The sequence below is a fragment of the Mercenaria mercenaria genome, chromosome 1 (assembly GCF_021730395.1).
Source record: "Mercenaria mercenaria strain notata chromosome 1, MADL_Memer_1, whole genome shotgun sequence".
In the NCBI taxonomy this organism is placed as follows: Eukaryota; Metazoa; Mollusca; class Bivalvia; order Venerida; family Veneridae; genus Mercenaria; species Mercenaria mercenaria.
In genome coordinates, this window is record NC_069361.1 from 119070624 (window position 1) to 119092771 (window position 22148).

Here is a 22148-nt window from a genome sequence, read left to right on the forward strand (position 1 = left end):
TGCAAACCTAACCAAACCAGACTCAATTCATAATTAAACATATAAACATCTTCATTTTAACAATTTTCTTAGGAATACTACCAACATTTTAGGCTTTATTTTTCGATGTCGGTTACATGTCGGACTCTTAATTTTAATCGGACATGTAATCAACGTGTATTCATTACAGTTTCATCATTAAAGAAAAATATTCATAAAGTATAAATGGTTAATAGAGAACTGTATCAGGAGCTGTTACATTTTGGTCTCAATCTCATATAATTTAACACAACTTAAACCTTTATAGTTTGAGATTAAATGCATCAAATACAGTACAACCTCTCCAGAGTGTCCCTCTATTGAGGTAAAACAGCTCTAAAACTTGTTTTTTTTTATATATTAAAGCAATCTCACTGGTGAAGCTGAGACGTCAATTTTTTTTTTATCTTTTGTTATATATTTTTTAGAATTGTATTGATACATTCATAAATTTGCCGTTGCGTCACATCAATAATATTTTAATGGCTTATCAGTTTTTGTTTAGTTTTTAGTATAATTTGTTTTGAATGACCTATTTATACATGTGATTTGTCGTTACAAGTAACAGAGATTGGTAGCTGTATCATAGCGAAAAGTGGAGTGCGATTAGTTTAAATCTTACCTTATACCACACACATTTGCTTAATTTCAATATGTGTGTTTTTCGACTAGAGTTTAAACAAAAATAAAAAATATTCCTCAATGTTATTATATAAAGATTAATTTAAGAAATAATATATCTCATCCAGGGATTTGTCGTTGAATAAATCATTGTTTGGAGTTCAGATGTGAAGGAATTATATCACGAAGGCGCAGCCCGAGTGATATAATAATACGCATCTGAATGACAAACAATGATTTATTCAAGAGCAAACCACTAAATGACATATATTATTTCGATTCTAACACGTTATCAATGATTTTTAAGTGCATCCTTGATGACATTCATTAAATATTTGCCCGTTTTCAATCGGTTTCTTTTCCAGCGCGCCGCTATCCCGTTTGACGCAATGACGTAATAATTGTGACGTCAGAACAGTGATTTGTTGTATTGTTGTATAATAATTCACCGTTTTCTGCATTCTTTGTTTAATAGGAAAATGAATCGGATCGTGTTAGAATATACAGTTTTAAAGTCTTTTATGGCGTTTACTGATTTTGATGTAACGTATGCGTTTGAAGTTAACTTAGCATTTTATGTATAGGTATGTAGTTTGAAAATGTGTGGAAGTTTATAATTGATGAAAGTTTTCAAGTAAATCTATATTTCGAAGATTTTAACTTTCAAAGAGGTAGGAAAAAACGTGTATCATATTTTTTATTTATAGTTTATCATATTTAAAATAGGTTATTAAAAAAGTAAAATGCGTACAGAAAGAGTTAAGTTATGACTTGTGCACTGGTTAGCAATCTGGAAAACTTCAATAGTTAAAAGCTTTTTATATCTATAAATACTTTAAACATATTTTTTTTAATAAGTTGGAAAGCTGAAGAAATACAACGAATGCATTGTACTTTATCATAAAAGGGAAGTGAATTATATTCACTACAGAAAGGAAAGGACACTTGACTAGGTGCCTAAGGCTTTTGACCTTTGCACCAGATACACTTTCATCAATTTGTGATGGTTTTTGTGCCAAGATACGTATATTCCTTCATGGAAAGTGGAAATAAATAAATGATCTATAATATTTGACCTCAAGGTATGACCTTGACTTTGACACAGGGGCATGTGTTGTCAATGCAACGTTTCGTTTTGTTATGAGAAACATTTGTGCGACGCGATTTTAAGAAACGGACCTTCTTTCTAATACATTAATTTTCATGGAACATTTTTTGTAAACAAACTCAGCTTTTGTTGCTTCTTTGAAACTTATCTAAATTTATAAGAAAAACGATTTTGTAAGTTAAATTCTTGACATATTATACGCTTCAGGTATTAATTCCAGTATCTATCTTATGTTATGTTAAAATCAGCTAAATGACCAACCCCATCCAAATCTATGAAAATAAATTATGTAAAAGAAAAACAAAGTTGCTTCAACAGTGAATGTGTGGATGTTACATACTGTTATAAAATATGTCCACAAAGTGCAGGGACATGTAAAACATAAATGACAACAAAACTTATACCTAATAATTGGGTTGGACGTACATTCTGTTTAAAATAAATCGACAATTCATTTTTCAGCAACTTTGAGATTTGCAAGCCTAATATAATAAATAATAAAATAATATTATTTCTGAACTGTTCAAACGCCATTAACATGTAACAAAATAAAATATGAAATGTACATACCAAATATAGCAGGATGGTACCCATTTTGTTTCTTCAGGTTGACAATATCCTCTTGTACTGCTTTGTTGAAAAGTTGAAGATAATTTGACAGTTCATGTCCTGAAACTTAAGCGAATTACTGTACAGTTATTCATGTAATAACCATATTAAAATTGAAATTTTGTTAGAATGATTATTTCCTCCTTTCATTTACGTAAGGCTAGATTCAGATTCGTTTATATGTAGAGGCTATTTTTTTTAGGCTAAGCGGAAGGCAGATTTAGAAAAAAAAAACGATATCTAAACTGAACTATGATTAAAAGTTACGCGGTGATATTTATTTTACATAAAGGTGATATTGTGCTCGCAATGTACTGCAGGTCGTCTACAAGCACATGTAACACTTTATAAGATAATATTTGTATTTATGTCATACTTTTTGAAGGAAATTTGACTACACTTTCAGTAACCGACTACCAGCCGCTATATGTATATACACTTACACTTCTTACGTCTACAAAATCAAACGGTGTGCACTTAAAATCAAATCTAAAGTTTACCATAAAGATGCTCTATTTACGAAATTGTAACTCTACCTTAGACAAAATTTAACAACGGTCAATACTTTTTTTATATTTCAGTTAGTATAGTGATAATAAATGGAAATGAATTGTTTCGGGATCAATCTTATTCGTATGTCTCTAGACTTGCTATAGGGATGGGGTCGTGGAAAGTGCTATTTTGTCTTGATCCTTTTTCCTGTGATCAATGGTAAAAAAAAAACATCAGAAATAATCAACCTAATGACTGGTATGGCATATGCTTGAATCTGGTAAATAATGCATTTGTCATCAGATTGAAATAGAAACATACTGTATCTCTCCCTGTTTATCCAGTGAGGTTCTTTGACAACTTTTCTGGAGATAAGAGGATGTGCTACCAGTCTGGTATGTAGATCTGTAGTACCGCATTTAGGAGCGCCAATGATGTAGAAGAATGGCAGACATTTTATTTGCGGTGTTTTATTGTTATCGGTCTCTTCATACCAACAGGGGTTTTTGTAATTCGGTAAAAATACTGAATTTATCTGAAACAATGCAATTCAAATATCAGATTATTTATGTGTTGTGTTTAACGTCGCACTGACACAAGTATAGATGATATGGCGGCTTTCCAGCTTTGATGGTTGGAGAAGACCCGAGGTGCCCATCCGTGCATTATTTCATCACGAGCGGGCACCTTGGTAGAACCACCGACCTTCCGTAAGCCAGCTGGATGGCATCCTCACATGAAGAATTCAACGCCCCGTATGAGGATTAAATCTAAGACGATGAGGGGCAAGTGATTTGAAAACAGCGACATTAACCACTCGGCCATGGTGGCCCCTTTGAATTCCAGTTTTTTTCCTAATAGTTCTGTTAGATTTAATAGTTTTAACCCTTAGATAATCTAGGGTGTCAATTGACATTTTTGGACATTTTTTAAATATATTCACCATACTTTCTTCTATCAGATGCCATAAAATGAATTCAAAGGTTCAAATATAAAACGTTTATTTGATGAATTTTGAGAATTAACAGTAGATATTTGACATGTGTTTACAATAGCACCATTCTGAAAAGAACAGGCAGGCTAAGTCACGGTATATCTGGACGATCAGCTAAGCATTTGATTTCCTGAATCTCAATAATTATAATGTGGTCATTCAAGGCTCTAGAAGGAGCGTTAATGATTGCTATATTGCCTTGATGCTATCAAAATTATATGGTTGATTTTCAACAAGTAAGTATAATTGATTTTGACTGGCTGTCTTGGTAGAGAGGATAAATTATTTGTGAGTAATTATTATAAAGGGTTAAAATTGCGGACCTATTAATACATGGAATAGAAGAATGAGGTAGTCTGATTCGTTGGTTCATGCTTTAATAGAGGTGGGATCTAAGGATATAGTTCTCATTATACGTGTTCTTCGTTTTTTCATAACAGAAATTCACAACTTATTAAAGTGTTTAATATGATTTAATTCCTTTTTTATCAAAGAAATTGCATTCAAATTGACAGTCTGTCCCATTAAAGGGTGTTCTATAAAAATGTCACATTTTTAAAGTAAATGAACCCATTTTTAACACTATCATTTTTCATACATTGGGGAAACATGTACCCCAAACTATTGATTTGTCAAACTATAATGAGCGCTTCAGGATTTCTTCGGCATCATGCAAGGTACGAGGCAAGGAGGGAGAAGCTCGTCGCTGCTCCACTTGTTGTTCATAAATAAACTCACGCAAATTTTTACACATGGTGGTCTAGGAATTTGCGCATGACTGTAGAATAACTTCTACAACGGAAGTCAATGACAATAGTTCTTATATCCTACTCATGAAGCAAATGATCGAAATTTGCTACTAGTACTCTATAAAATGGAGATATGATTATAATGCTTCAAAGTGTTCAGTTATGAATGTTAACGATCGCTCCGATCCTGCAGTTTACGACAATATGAACTTCGTGATTGGCGGTGTCAACATCCCCTTTGGTGAACAATATCAACATCTTGGTATTATTTGCGACTAATACTTGAAACCGACACTAGCTATCGAATATTATGTTTGTAAGTAATGGCGTCCATACTTTAAAATATTAAAATGTGAATTACCTCCTGAGATTCTCATTCCTACAACTATTTATAAAAGTGTTGTCATCCCTAAAGCTCTATATGGATGTTGACTATTGAATTCGGCAGAGCCCTAAGCATTGGTGAAGCTTGAAAGAACATTGCGTAAAAATATCCAATTTTACAGAGTAATACGTCACTTTATTGCTCTTGGAGCTCCTGCTCTATTCCGAATTGTGGCCGAAAGAGATAGAAGAAAACTGCAGTTTTTCGGGCAGCTCTGTCGTTTACCTAGCAAATATCTCCCTAAACAGTTCTTTGTTAACATATTAATTGGGTATCTAAATGAAGATAGACAAACAATAGGTTTTATACAAGACACATACATGCTTTTGTCAAAATACTATTAACAGATATACTCGACGAAGCAAAGCCGTGATATGTTTGGAAAATCTGCTGCGACACTCAATCACTAAATGACGCTTATGGTTCTAGGAAAGTTATTTTCCTACACTGGTATACAGCAGAGTCCTTAATGCTCTCTACTGGCATATAAATTGACACTGCACTTAAATTTATTTTGTAATATAAACTCTTACATCAGATGCGAAATGTGGAAAGAAGTTTGGAAACAATCGGGTTTTGTGCTTCTGAGAGTTTGACTATGCTTATAAGTTCAGCTAACTGACATCAATCTTAATTTGCATAGTGACCCTTGCATTTCATTTCGGCAAGAGCCAAAGATGCGAAATATAATAGTAGTAACTTGATTTTTTTTTTCTGAATAACGGTACATATATCCTGATTTTAATTTGCTTAGTTTAATGCATTTCACATTTGCATGCATACAAATGTGGGTGTACCAGACATGACAGATTTATTTATCTTTCTGTGTACTGTCTACTCTTTGCATATAATGTAATATTAGTTAAGCCTCTCTCTCTCTCTCTTTCTCTCTCTCTCTCATTCTCTCTCTCTCTTTGTCTCTCTCTCTCTCTCTCTCTCTCTCTCTCTCTCTCTCTCTCATTCTCTTTCTTTATCTCTCTGTATGTAACCATAGTGGGAGAGAGAGAGAGAGAGAGAAAAAGAGAGAGAGAAAGAGAGAGAGATGCATATATATAACATGCCCGAGTCGAAAATCGAACCCCGTTCACCTTGGAAGAATATGTACACAACGGGCGTTAAAAATATTATTACGGCAGTTTGCATCCGGAATTCCGTTACAAACGATTTCAAATTTCGAATGGAATAAATAGTAAATTCTCACGTGTTTCAATAACATTATTTGTCAGTAACTAAATTCCAATGCCTTTTAACAATTTTCTGATAGCGCTATTTAAAAAAAATATATTTTGTTGCTGTTGTGCAATCTCGAGGTTAGTACCTTGAATTGTCATCGTCAATCAATTCATTGTGACTGATCTGTTTATCATGAGAACACATTGCTAACCAGTTTCATTGATTGTTAAAAAGCGATATTGAATTTGTGTCCATACAAAGGCATTACGTGGATTAGATTTAGTACCTGGATATTTCATGGATTCTAAGATAAATATACATACTAGATAGATAGACTTTTTTCTGGACAAAACATAACTCAGCCACTAGATCGAAATCGAACTCGCATATGCTGAAGGCAGCTGATACAAAAAGTACACTAGTTATTAAGCCAATCTGATTAAAGTACATCTGCTATTACGCTACGCTTAAGATATGAAGACGAGCTATTGATAGCCTCGTTCTGACGACCGTTTCGTTAGCCAATCAGAGCTTACCTTACAACATTTTGCAAATCTATATTCAGTCTGGATTTTTCATTTTTACAATTCTCAGTAGTTTAGAAACTACCGATTTTGAAACAGTATTACCTCATTTGACCTCTTGCCCTCTTCTAAAAAATCCAACGCCGGCCAATTCAAATTTAAAAAATCCAAAGCCAGCCAGTCTTAAAATACTAACTCAGTGCATTTAACCAAATGAAAACCTCCGGTTTAACCAAATGAAAAAAACATATATTTAAAAATGAAAAAAACCTAGAAGAAAAATTTGCATGTCCTTATTTATTAAAATAATTTATAATTGTTTGTTTATTTTGTTTTACATTGTTTACTCTCAGTGTTTTATACAATAAATCATAAATGTTTATACCGTTTTGTAACATTTTGATGAAAAATAAACAATAATATCCACAGAGCGCACTTGTTTTGTCTTGATATTGTATGATGTTTTACTTGACTCCGGGTATATATTTAATTACTTTTCTTGGTGGAGGAAGTCCAAATGGATCAAAGTACAAAGTACTTTTCCGAAAACCTCTGGTTTGATCAGAGTACATGTTATTTACATAACAAACCCAATGTGTTCCAGGTCCAACAGAACCATCTAAATTGATTATTCCGCATTCAACCTTTTCTTTCGTTTTTGATAAATTATTTCTACTAAATACACCCCTAAAGTTTGTTATACCCATTGTTCAATTTCAAAGTTAGATATTGGTTTGTTTATAATGTTTTGTTTTTTTTTTTTTACTATAGGAATTCGTCTGTAAGGTCTCCGTTGAGAATCAATCTGTATACCGTTTCCACTAAGAAGTGATGTAATCAAAGGTATCCCAAAACTAGCAGCCAACATGCCTAAAAACCCACCGTTTTTTTACTCCAGATCCTACTAGTTGCTTTCTTTGATTAGGTGTAAGATATGGTGATATCATGTTTCTCTTATTATTAGCTACTGAAATCATACCATTCCCAAGTAACTTACTTACAACGGTACTAGCAAGCCCAGAAAGGGCTCCGATGCCTAGAGGAGCTAATATTTTTGGAGCTATTTTTGCTGCCATTGGAAGAATTGTTTTTCCTATTAAACCAGCCAAAGCTCCAAAAAATCCACCATTTTGACCTTGACTGGACATTTGTTTTTTTTAAATTGTAATTTCTAATCCCTTATTATTTCTAATAGACTTTTCAATTTGATTAATTTGTGTTTTTGTTAAAAGTAAAGGGAAGTTTCCACGTAAGTGTTCATGTTTTAATCTAAAAGTATGTGGAATTTTATTATTATAAGCTTGTGCTAAATTTTTTTTCTGTCCATCTGTAAGATTAACTTTATATTCAATATAATTTGATGTCATTATATATTTAAAATTTATTTTATTTAAACAATAACAAGTTCATTTCCAATAGTATTTATTTCAACTGTTTCTTCATACAATACAATTGCGTAAACACGAATATTAGCTGCTGGTGCAATATTTAACTTAGCTGTTAATGTAATATGTTTAGGATCTTCTGTATTTACTTCCGTTTTATATTCCAAGTTAAAATGAACAAATTCAAATAAATCATAAAAGTTTGATCTATTTAGCAGACTTCCAGTAGTCTTATTATTTTGTTTATAATAATAATTAATTACATCGTCATATATTCTTGATATACTTGTGTATTCTGTTTCTGGATAAAAAACACCATTACCAACTTCAAGACGACAAGAGCTCAAAGTGCAATTATCATTTGCTACATTAATTTTAAATGTATCTAATAAATGTGGATTATGTTCTTGTGAATTACTTTTGTCAGGTCGTTGTAAATAAACAAATACATGTTGTGGTTTTGTTATACCAGCTGTTATTCTTAAGGTTATATTATTTTGTTGTGTATCAGTTGATTGTGTCACCATTTCCCGAAGGTATGGTCACCTTGCTTTTGTAAATCTTTCAACAATTAGATTAAGTCCAAATTCATTGAAAATTAAACGCGGAACCCATAGAATTAATTTTGTTACAATTACTCTACCAGCATCAGCAGCATTAGCTCTAAAAATTAATTCATCATCATCCGTCAGCTGCAGTGTTATTTGAATTTGACTTGGAGGTATAATATTAGTTTCTAAACCCTGAAAAAATGAATAATTATTTAATGGAATTTTAGCATTTACCTCATTACCACCCTGGATTGATAACTTTCTAGAAGCAAAACCTTTATTATCATCAGTAGCAGCAGTAGTAGTAGTATCTAAATAAATAAATTCATTTGTTCCAGATGATTTAACATAATCATTAGATAGTTCAACTAAATTGTTTACATTTATTACTTTGTATAAATTATTACAATCATAAACAATTTTTCCATTTTGTTTAACCACTGATCAATTAATGAAGCTGCATTATTAATTAAAGCAATTTGATCTCCGTCAGCATAATTATTACCATTAGCAAGTTTATTAACTATAAAACTTACTTCAAAATAACCATTGAACCAATAAAAATATGAACTTCTATCATTAATTGTAAAGTGTTATCCGTTTTTTTTTTGTTGCTTAACATTATTTCCCAAGACAGATATTAAGGCTGTATCTAATTGAATAGGAGTTAGTTCGTATCTTTCACAATATTGTTTTGTTCTAAACATGTATATATTATATATTATTTTATTTTTTATAAATTAATCTGTTAATACGTTTACGCGTCCCCGATCCTGACAATATTCTATTTATTTTCATTAATATCCCCCTCCTCATTATTTTTGCTGTTATTCTTTTCTTGTAATTCCTTAGCAATTAAATCACCAACCGCCGGAGCAGGTTTCTTTTTAAATTTTTCAACAATTTTATTAGCAGCTAAATTCCCGACTTCCGTTCCAATCTTTTTTGTTCCGCTTTCAAGTGCTGCTTTTCCTGCAGTTTCCAGAGCTTTTTTTCCAGCAGATGCAACTCCACTTGAAAACAATTTTGTTAAAGTGTTAAAGACACCTGTACCAAGGACAGTGTCCTCGGAGACCACAGGTATACCTTGTATATTTTCTTCTCCCGTTTGAGTATCAACATAAATAAATATTCCTTTTTTTTTGTCATAAACTTTGTTGTACATTATATAAAACTAAAATTTATTAATTATTTAATTAATTTCTTTTAAAATTAGTGTAAAACTTGTTTCAACCCTACTAAAATTAATTATTCTACCAAATACATCTGTAATATATATTCTTATTGAATTTATAATATATTTATTAATTTCAGAATATCCAACTCTGTTTGGTTCTTTTGTAAAAGGATAAGCTCTTGTTAAATCTGCAGTACTTAAAGCATAGACAATATCACTAAAATTACCATCAACAAGCGAATTATCAATAAGATCACAACGAATGTAAATTGTATCCACAGAGTTAGTTTTATTTGGTGTTGTAGTTCCCCATTCAGTATTTCTCAATGCTTTTTTCTCAAATCCAAGCAATGTATTAAAATTTGACATTCTTAAATCCAACATAAAATTATCATGAATTGAAATCAAAATCTTAAAACTACTTAAATCAAATTCAAACTTATTGGAGCAATGTCTGATTTATCAAATTCAAAATCATCATTGGTTATTAATGTTTCTCTGATATAATTATTAATGTCTGTATAACTGTAAGAACCATTTGTAAATATAATATCTTTCCAATCCTTACCATTATTATAACGAATTCTTTTATTATCATACTCATCACTAATATTATGCCAAGAGTAAGTCATAGTGTTAATACTATCCAAACCAACAGCATAAGTTTTATTTTTATCTAAAATTAAAGGGCGACTAAATCTAATTGTAAAATCACTCGGAGTATTTTTTTATTATCTTTAACTGTTTCAGAACTTAATACTATTTTTTGTTCCATTTATATATTCAAGAAAAATAATTTTTATATAACATTTCATGTTGTTCTGGTAACAATTTATTCATTTTTAATAATTGGTCTACTACCCTAATAGCTTCATTTTTTAGTTCTTCATTATTATTTCCAGCATCAATTGAACCACACATTAACTCCAAGTCATTAACCAATTCTTCTGGATTACATGGACAAACGTCATAGCCCTGTCCCCTAATTACTTTTTTAAACTTAATAGATCTTTTATTGATAGGTAATCCTGTTAATTCTTTGAATATTTTTCTTGAATGAATTGAATGTTTTTTATTATTGTTATCTTTTATTAATCAAATCAATCAAATCATTATCTACTTTAGTGTTAATTACTTCTTTTCCATTTATTCTATCCTTAGCGATTAATTTGCTTTGACTATAAAGTTTATTTAAGTTAATAATTAAATAACCATATTGTCCATTTGATGAAACTTTATATGAATTATGATATCTTATTCCGTGTCCATATGTAGAAGACATACCAAGAATCTATTTTAACCGGTCTTTGTACTTTATTAATTCGTCTTGGGTATGTTTTAATTCTTTTGCTTCTTCTTTCTTATTTGGATTTTTTGATTTTGATTTGCTAACTACTTTACCATTTAATTTTTGATATTTGTAGCAACGTCATCAATTGTACCTTTAAATGTGTTTTTATTTATTTTATCAGGATGAGATCTGCAGTTAAAAAGTCAAACATTTCAGACGGTTTGTAATATTCATATTCTTCTAAAACATTATTATCCAGAAAAGCATCTAAATCTACTGTAGGTATTTTCTTTTCTTTTGGTCTTGCACCCAATTCTTTAATGTATTCTTCAATTTCATCTTCATCATATGGATCCAACATATCCGACATAGATTCTTTAGAAAAGAATTGAGCAGATCCATCTTCCATTTTTTCCGCTAGAATATAATTTTTTTTTAATTCATCAATCTCTCCTTTTGATAAATTTCTAAGCTCTTTTTTCGTCATTATTATTTCTAGTGGTAGTGGTTTTGCAGCTATTTCCATCTTTTCTCTTCCATAATCTTCTAATCTCTTAAATTCATCTTCTCTTCTCTTAAGTTCATCTTCAGGAACCTCAACAAGTTTATCTTCCCAATCTAACGAATGAAAATAAGGAGTCGATTTTAAAGCTTGTTGTTTTCTGGATTCTTCTTGCATTCCTTTAGTTAATTTAGTAGTACCCTGTGTCAGATCTTCTGATATACGTTTTGGAAGTAACGCTAATTGCTCTTTAATTCCAGGTAATTAACTGACTTGTTAATTTTTCTTTTTTACTTTCTATTCCTTCAGTAATTGGCTTATACATTTCATTATACATATCCCGATTTGTAGCTTTTTTAATTTTTTCTCTCATTATTTCTTTTCTTAAATTTCTCATCTTTTGCCCGACTATGTTTTTTCTTATTCTCATTTCATTAAGTTTTGATTGCATTTATATAATAATGTAAGATAATGTAATATTATTATATAATGGAAATTCCAAATTATGATACAAAAAGTGATAAATCTAATAACTTTAAACAAATTAAGCAATATTCTTTTATGCCAGATTCATGTTTTATAATGTTAATAGGTGGATCTTCTGGATCTGGAAAAACAAATACATTAATGCATATGCTACGCAAACCTCTTATATATATTATGATAAATTATACCTATATGCTAAAAACCTAGAACAATCTAAATATCAGGTTTTAATTAATTTCTTAAATATACTTGCAAAAAGAATTAAAGTAGATCCAAATGAAATACTTGAATGTTCGGCTGATCCCAGCCAAATAATTGATGTTAATGATCTTGAGTCAGAAAAACAAAAAGTAGTAATATTTGATGATTTTGTATGTGAAGATAAAAAGTTTCAAAATGAAATAACAAAATACTTTATTCAAGGACGTCACAAAATCTGTTGTGTTATTTATTTAAGTCAGTCTTACTATAAAACACCAAAAGATATTCGGATTAATTGTTCACATTATATTTTATTTGAAAGTCCAGGTAAAAGGGAAAATGATATGATTTGTAATGAACAACATTAACATCTTGATTAGTAATGTCGACACACATCATAATTTAAAGTACGCGGAATTAAGTACACTTACAGAAATATTAAAAAAAGTTATTAATGAATTTAATAGTAGATTAGATAACCTTAGAAAAGAGTTCAGTTCTAACATAGAAACTTTTAAGAAACAACTTCGGATCTTGATTAGTAATGTTGACACACGTCACAATTTAAAATATGCAGACTTTAGTAATCTTACAGGTATATTACAAAAGAATATTAATGAACTAAATGATAAAATTAAAAAAAATATTAAAAGATCTGGACTCTGTAGTTGAAATATCAGCTAAACAAGGAGAATCAATTACTGCTAATACCCAAGTAATTTCCACCAATGCTGAAGAAATTACAAAAGTAAAAAATGTTTTTCTAAAACAAGAAACACAATTAGTCAGAACAAAAATTACTGTTGACAATTTGTCTGCTTTTAATGTAGCTACAACAAAACGACTTGATGATTTAGCTGAAGTAATTCTTGAACTAAATGAAAATTATAAAGCAATAAAAAAAGAAATAAAAAAGTAAAGCGTGAAGTGTTTCTTTTTGAACATTACAATAACAAACGACTATATGTAAAACAAAATTTTTATGGAGTATATGATATTGAAGATAAACAGTTACAACAAAAGGGATTAAATACCACAAATTTATTTGCATTATTTGGATTACAAGCTAATGTGGCTATAGATTATAGAAGTTTTATTCAAACAGATGGGTATGAATATGAAATACAACAAGATAGTGATTATATAATTGAAATAAATATTATTATTGAATACTGGTACAAATATTAAAGAAATTAGTTTTGACTTGATTGATGATCACACGAATGGAATTGAGTATATATCATATGAGCTTAAAGATACAACATGGGCTTTTAAGAAAAAAAATGAAATTAATTTAAACAAAGGAACAACATTTAAATTTGATCTGGGTTCAATCGAGTATCTTATTCTCGGTCCCAGTCCTGTTCGTAATAATCCTAATTTTACTATAGAACCAGGAAGTTATATAAGATTCTATCTGGTTAATCCAGCCAATTGAATTGTTTTCATATTTTTCCATCTTATATAATGGGAATATTCAATAATATAAACGAAAAAGTAAGTAAAATAGAAAGACAATTAATTAGAAAACCTCCATTGTTTTTAACATGTTATACCTAAGTTACTGATAGTGGATTATTTCAATGGAAAGTTGTAAATGCTAGTCCTGGTTTAGTTCAAAATGGTAATAATGTAAGAATCAAGCATGATTCCATTTTAATTATTCTTATTGGTGCAATTAAATTAGATAAAGGAGAAGCTTAATTACAACTAAAAAATAAAGAAAATATAATTCTTCAAAGTTACGATGTAAAAATAACAGAAATAATGAATCTATTTATATTAATTATGCTAATGAATTTAAAATGAATGATGTTATTTATATTGATTCTTTAAACGTTAAAAATATTCAGTTAACAATTTATGTTTCTATAATTTAAGAATTAATTTAAGAATAAGCTAATGTATCAACACCATTATCAAGAATATAACTTTTATCGTCATAACATGATAAAGATGTTTTATTTATAACATAACTGGAAAGATTATGCTTATTAGAACGAATAACTTTAAAGGTGTGATTACTTCGGGTTGAATTAAACAAAGTATCTTTGTAATTTTCATGAACTATTGTTTTCTTAACAACATGTTTTTTAATTCCTTTACATTTTTTAATCTCCTGGTTTTCCTTCCCAGGCGAGTTTTGTAATAAATATGAATACATTTTATTACGTAATCCAACAAATTCAACGATTGGAATACCGGCAGCTTCATCTTTAAATTTTCCAATTACTTTTTTATTATTGTCGAAATAAAATTTTGAATTACTATCGTAATCACTATTATCAAATAAATCTTTGTCCTTGTAAAAATCCTCATATGCATCTTTGGTTTTTATTTCATAACATAATGAATCAGTGTCAGTGAATAATAGCTTTGCGGAATCCTCGTACTTTTCCTTAATGTAATTATAATGAAAATCATACATTAAATATTTTGATAAATCTAGAATGCACATTCCAACATAACAAGGTCTGTTTAATAACAAGCTTTTTTTTATTCTATGAAAACCAAATAAATTCTTGTTAAACATCGTTGAACTAACAAATGAAGGTTTGGCAATATATTTTAATAAAAGGCTTTCATCATGAGTTAATTTAATATTAACCCTCTTGCGTAAATTCTCCATCGTCTTACCGAATACAGAGTTGTTCATTAACTTAAAAAAGTCTTTTTCAAATGAATTTTTTGCTTTAGATCTTTTTTGAGTATTAAAATCAATATACATTTTTAACCAAGGACTTTCGTCAAAAGTTAATATTCTAGGTATTTTTGTTACTTTTAACCCTAATTGTGTATATAGTTCAGGATTTTTATAATGAACAACATAATTTTGTTTTTCCATTAAAGTTGGAACTAATATTTTTACATTACTTTTTCCTATTTCAAATATTTTTTTATATATTTTTACTATAATTTGAAAGCCATTCGTCTGGTATTTTGATTTTTTCAGGAGCCAAAGGATAATCATTATGTACAGTATGTGATTCTTTTGGATATTCAAGATCACATTCAATTATAAAGTTAGTTTTACCTTTTACAATTAATTTCTTGAATAGTTTTTCAGATATAAATTTAAAGTTTCCAGAGGGCAAAGGTCGACACATGGCCCAACCATAAAGATTATTGGCGTCGAGGTACATAATGTATTTAGATTCTAATTCAGGGTCATAATTTTTCATATATTTATTGTTTGCTTTACTGTATCTGTTTGAAATATAACTTATTCCTCCTCTCAGTCCCTTTTCAATAAAAAGATACATTTCAATATCAGTTATTAAATCTAACTTTATTCCAGTCATATTTGACATTGCATCCCAAGCTAAACCAGGACTACTAAAATAATGACAAGGACCTAATTTATAATATTCCAAACATAGTTTTCTAAAATTTTCGAATGTATCAACTAAAAGTAAAACGTCAGTTTTTAAATATAGATCATGATATTCTCCCATTGTTTTAATTTTAAATTTATTCCAAACATTTTTGGCATGTTCATATTCTTCATTAGATATGTGTGTTTCGTTTTAAATTGAATAAAACTCTTCTTTATGAGGTAATTTTGTTTCTTTGAATTTTTTAAATGAATCCCTGTAATCATATGGATAAACACCTTTTGTTTTTAATAATTCAAGTGCAACCGAAGGTTCCAGCTTCGCAACACGTTCACAATTAAATTCAGTTGAAGTGTATTTAAATTCTGGAATATTTTTTACTAAGTTATCCAATGATTGAGACATAAATTGGAATGAATCAATAAAGACCAAGTCGGAAATCATAAATGCCATATATCTTTCCATATTGTTAGGAATAACATTAATTTCTTTTTTGAATTTTCCTATTTGTTGCATAATAAAATGGCCGTATAACCTCTTAAATTATGAAAAATAACAGGAATTTTATGTGTTAGTCTAAAATTAATATTACATTCTGAGTAGGCACTTCCTCTGAATTTTCCTGTTATATGACAATGATCACGGACTGGTAGACCTGTGGTCCCCGGGGACGTAGTCCCTGGCACTTCGCCTTCTATATATTCTTTTTCACAGATATGACAAAACTTTTGTTTTTTAAATTCAATTTCGTCTTTTTTAGACATTCTTAGTTCTTTGTTAAAGTGCTCTTTAAATATTTCTTTACAATATTCCTCTTCCTCAAGCATTTTCTCAATACATTTGTAGACGGCGCCGGGGCCTCTGTAAATCTGGGTTGGTTTAGTATAACTGTTATCATAACAACAAACAACTTTATAACCGTAACCACAATCTATATGTTTTTGATATGGTTCAGTAAATGAAGATTCAGGTTATGGTAAAGCAGTTAAAACTTTCTTAGTTATTGATTCAAAATCAGCATAAATTACAAAAGGTACCGCTAAACCCTTATGATAATTTTTAAATTGTACTTTACTTCCCTCTTTTGGCATTTTTACGCCTTGGGTGCCATTAATAGCTAAACAATTTGGAATATGTTCATTTAATATTCTTTCTTGAGTAAAACGTTGCAGGCAGCATTTACAAAAATGTTTTTATGTTGATCTTTGGTTTTGTTACACATTAATCTATTAAAGTCTTTTATCCAAACATAATGTTGGACTACAGTCCTTGAGGACGGTTCCTCGGGACCCTCGGGGGCTTTAGCCCATTTACAGTCGTCATCAGTTATTTCGTTATTATTAATTAGCAACATGTCACAGTGTTCTTCGTATTGATATTTTGATATGTACAATAGATAAATTTCCGTAGGTTCTTTATAACTGAATATATTAAATGATATTTCATTTTGAGTTTCAATTTTAGGTATTTGATTTAATGTAACAGGAAACTTTATTCCAGTATAATCAAGATCGTTTATATGTTTTTCATATTTTGAAACTCTATGAGGGTTTACTTTAACAGGAAATTTGTAAGCTAAATGACACCATCTAAAACATTCATTATCATCATTCTTTATATTTATTAATCCTTTCATTGGATGTTGTAACGGTTTTGGTAACTCTAAATAACTTGAAGCAGCCAGTGGTGTATATTTATATCTATTTATATAATGAGCGTTAACTGACTCTATTCTCCAACCACTTCCTTCTGAAATCCAGTTGCCAATTCTATTTATTATATCATCAAAAGCTTGACGTAAAGTGTTTTTTATTTCGTTTGTGTTAATAATTTCTAAAGCCTTTGATTGAAAATAAGCTGATTTATATATTGTATCTGTTGCACTCATTTTTACAAAAGTTATTTTTAAAACAACGTTTATTTTTATACCTTTTAAAGTTTTAAGTCCAGGTTTAAGTATTTCATTAGAGTCGTTTATAGTTAAATATAACTGATTTTTTGGATCTTGTCTATATTCAATTTTAATGTCAAATTTCTTATAATATTGTTTTGTAGATCTCTCGACTTCCATCTATATATTATATTTAGAAAAAAAAATCACTAAGGAAAAAAGGATTAAAAAATAATAAAATAAATAAAGTTTAAGAAGAAATAAAATATTTAAATTTATATCTTTTTCCGCTTGTTTTTGATATTCCGCTTTTAACTTGGTTTCTTCCTTTGCAGCACATTGTTATTAACCCATAATTAATATCGAGGTCTTTGGATGCTGCATAAGTGCTTTTATATGTTTTTTCTTCATCAGTATCACAATTGGTTGCAATAACTTTTTTAGGATCGTTTCGGATATTATTTTGTCTGGGACAATCACATAACTTTTCGATATTTTCTTCTTCAGTTAATAGACAACAACAGTCCCATTCAAATAAATTCCTTTCTAATAGATAAGGATCTATAACATTTTGTAATTTATCAATGACATGATTTTTATATTCATCGCTAACTATTTGATCAAGTTTTGATTTAATAACGTTTCTTCTTTTGAGTATTTTTTTATATGAATTATTATCTGGATTCATTATTTCTCCTAAAGTGCTAGATAATTTTGGCATAATCATTCTATCTACCTTTCTATTAACCATCTATATATAATATACTTATAGAAAAAAATCTCTAAAAACACACCTAAAGACCATTTAAAAAATGGTTAATATTATCTATATCTTTTGAATAAGATTTTAAAGTTATTTTTTCTAAATTGTTTTCAACTGTTAAAATTTTAATTCCTTCTTGAGACATTCTATTTAACCATTCTTCATGTAATCTGTGTAGTTTTTCTAAATAATCTAAACCAACTCTGTTTTCTTCAGTTCTGTTTCTTTTTTGAAGTCTTTGGAAACATATTTTAGGATCGGTTTTAACATAAATAAAAGCATCAATTGGGTTTTTCCATGTATTTTAATAACATGATCAATTAAGAAAAGATTGTATACTGCCCATTCGGGATCATTTATAACTCCGGTGACGTGATATTATTTTGTAAAAACATTGCTGTTAGTTAAATAACATCGTTCAAGAAAAGAAACACCGTCAAAAGTTTTAGCAGAATTTAACATTTTTATATGACTGTTTAAAGTTGCTAATTGAAAAGGAAATGAATATTTTAGAGGTTCTTGAGCAGCAAGTTCAAAAAGGTTATATGAATTATAACCAGGATCCATAACATTTTGCCATTCATGAATTGGTTCTGGAATTATATTAAAATTAGGATTATATTCTTTAATAATATCTAAAAACGTACTTTTTCCTGATGCAATATCACCTTCGACTGATATAATTTTTCTCATTTATATAAAATACTTATAGAAAAAATCTTTAATATAACTCTTCTTCTTTTTTACTTTTGTATCCGTTAAGTTTAAATTCCTTCATATATGTTTCAAAAGGCATTGAATAGTTTTTTTTTCTTTCTGCATTTCTAACAGTATTGTAAAAATATCCTGAATAACTTTTTTCTCTTCTTCTTTATTTATTTTTCCAATGTGTGCTTTTGTTATAAGTTGATTTATTTTGTGGTGATGTTATCTTAAAATAGCTTTTTTGTCTTCAACTTTTAGTCTATTAATAAGTATAGTAATTATTGATGGAACAGGACCAGCAACTGCTACAAATATAGGAATAGCTGGAACAAGTGCTAATGCAGCTGAGCAGCCAAAGATACCTGCTGTAATCTGTAACACTGTATTTACTCTTCCACAAAACGTTTTCTGTAAGCAGCAGCTAGTTTAGTTAAGTGAATAATTAATTGATCTATTGTTTCTATTCCATTATTAGAAATTAGATTTTTATTACTCATTTATATAATATATTTTCAATTAAAATTTCTTCCAATTCACTAAACGGAACCCAACTATTAAATTTTTCATTGTAACCTTTCCATTTTACTAAAGCTTGTTTTTTCTTATAGTCTCGTCTGATAACTTTTTCTATTCTAAAAACTTCTTGTGTAGTAGGTAAAAGTTCTTGTTCATAAAATGAACCCTGAATTATTTCATCATTTAAATCTTTTATAGTGTATGTTCTGGGATTTGTATTATTAATTCCATGAATTATAAATATCTCCTCTGTCCAGTTTGGTGTATATCCTTTTTCAAAATGTCTTTTAAGTTTGCTTAAGCGAACACGATCACCAATTTTAAATTTTGCTTTACTCTATGGTATCTTTAAATTACCATATAAATTAAAGTAAACAGTACCTTTATTTAAGTTTTTACTGGCTTCAGTCGGTGTCATTTTTATACTATAATGTTTTCTTTTGTTATATTTGTCAACCATATCCTGTAAATTATCTAAATAAGTGTAAGTATTATTTGTTGTAAAAAATTTCCACATTATTCTTTTTAAACTTCTATTAAATCTCTCGATTACTACAGCTTTTCCTTCATTAAATGTATGATACATGTTAATCTTATTTTTATTCAAAAATGATTCAAACTTTTTATTAAAAAAATCTTTTCCTTCATCTACCCATAAATTTGTTGGTGTTCTACGTTCTGAAACTATTTTATTAAATGCTTCAGTAACAGATTCTCCAGTTTTATTCTTTAATGGAATAACCCAAGCATATTTACTGAATATATCAATAACGGTTAACAAGTACTTTACACCTTTATTATATTTTGAAAAAGCTTGCATGTCAACTAAATCAGCTAACCAAGTATCATCAATGTCATTGACAATCACTCTTCGTTTCCTAAATTTTCTTTTAATTGGTTTGTGTAATTCTTCTGCTAATTCATCACTCCAGTGGTAGCTTGGTACAGTTATTTCTGGGGTGTACTCTACCCCCTTTTTCCGTTTTTTGACTTTTGTCCCAGCCCAAGTTTATATTTCGTTTTAATTATAGGTTTCACAACTAAATGTTTTGCAATCTTTTCCCCAAATGTTTTTGATTTAGTGTTATTTAAGTCGGAAAGCATTTGCTTATCACATTTTTGTTTACTTATTTCTGAACTATAACAGATATCATGGTCCCTACATGCGGCATCTAGTTCATTTATGGGTTGTCCATTATCTAAAGCATTTCCGGGCCCACAATAGCGAAAACCGCCCGGCAAAAGCAAACCTTTCTTAGGTAATAAAGGTAACATTGCTTTATGAATATCAATTGCACCTCCAGAACGTTTAACAAATTGTGTTTTTATATTACCACAGGATGCACACTGAGCTCTTAACATAAGTCTACCATTTTTTGTTGTAACATATTGAGGATTTATACTATCAGTAAATTTCCTTTCTTTTACACAATATATTTGTTTTTGATTCATTTATATTATATGTATTTAAAATTATTAAAAAAAAAAAACACTTTTACCAAAAAAACAAAAGAAAAAATACCTCCTGAACCTGGAATCGAACCCCTGACCGTGGCGGTAATAAAAACTATTTCGTTCCATCTAACCGATTGAGCTATGAACGCTTGTGTATAAACGTGTGTAAATATCGATATTTATAATTAAACGGTTTACCTCTAGCGAAGCATTTCAAGCGTTTCTTTGATTCTGATGTATTTACATTTTTCTATGTTGACAGTGTTTTTTATTTTATAATACATTTTCAGTGCTTTTAATTAATTCATCAAATAATTTCAAAGGTTAAACATTAAAAAAATAACATATAATAAATGAGATACTTGGAATATTAAAGATAAATTAATCTTATGAAGTTATGAAAGCTGTCCGACTGAAGTACGGATCTGTGTGACTGATAGCTTTGATCACGTTATTGTTCATACATTTCACTACTTCAGGTGAACCTTCCGTGCATTCCAGACTGTGGAAGGTCCGCCAAATGGGGTAGCTGAGATGTGTCTGAGTTGAACCGGTATCAGGCACTTGAATAAGTGTGCCAGCTGGTTAGAAGGACCGCCGGGAATAAGTGAGAGAGTTGAAAGGTTAAGTTTGCCCGACCCGGCGGCTCGCAGTCACACAGCGGGCATTTTGTCATTTTTTCTTTTCTCAATATAGTTTTTTAACTCGTTTGCTTGTTAATTGTTTAATATTGATCAGTTTGGTTTGGCTGTTAGTATATGAATGAAGAATGCGGAAGTAATATGTTTTTCAGTGTGTGAATTTTTCTTCCGGGTTTTTTTTTTACACCCATCAATCGGATGTTTTCATTTGGTTAAACCGGAGGTTTTCATTTGGTTAAATGCACTGAGTTAGTATTTTAAGACTGGCTGGCTTTGAATTTTTTAAATTTGAATTGGCCGGCGTTGGATTTTTTAGAAGAGGGCAAGAGGTCAAGTGATGTCATACTGTTTCAAAATCGGTAGTTTCTAAACTACTATTCTCATTACGGAAAGTGTCAGCTGGCTGATTAGCTCAGTTGTTAGGGCACTTGTTCTGTAAGCAAGGGGTCCGGCGTTCGAGCCCCGGCCTGACAGCTCATTTCCCTTACTCTTTGACATTCGAACAAGTCGTCTGATTGGTTCAAATAATAATAGATTTGCGAAATTAAGAATAGCAATATTGGAAATCCAAAATAT

At 29.7% G+C, this 22148-nt stretch overlaps 1 protein-coding gene across 2 annotated transcripts in view; it reads right to left on the minus strand.

The window, feature by feature from the left end:
• Positions 1-22148, minus strand: part of LOC123524957 (carbohydrate sulfotransferase 15-like) — a 140244-nt gene that overhangs the window by 59845 nt on the left and 58251 nt on the right. For both annotated transcript variants that reach the window (XM_045303608.2, XM_045303601.2), the window contains exons 3-4: positions 3170-3383; positions 2318-2422 (exon numbers count right to left, since the gene is read on the minus strand). In XM_045303608.2, the coding sequence (XP_045159543.2) occupies positions 2318-2422; positions 3170-3383 (319 nt within the window). The remainder of the gene's footprint in view (positions 1-2317; positions 2423-3169; positions 3384-22148) is intronic.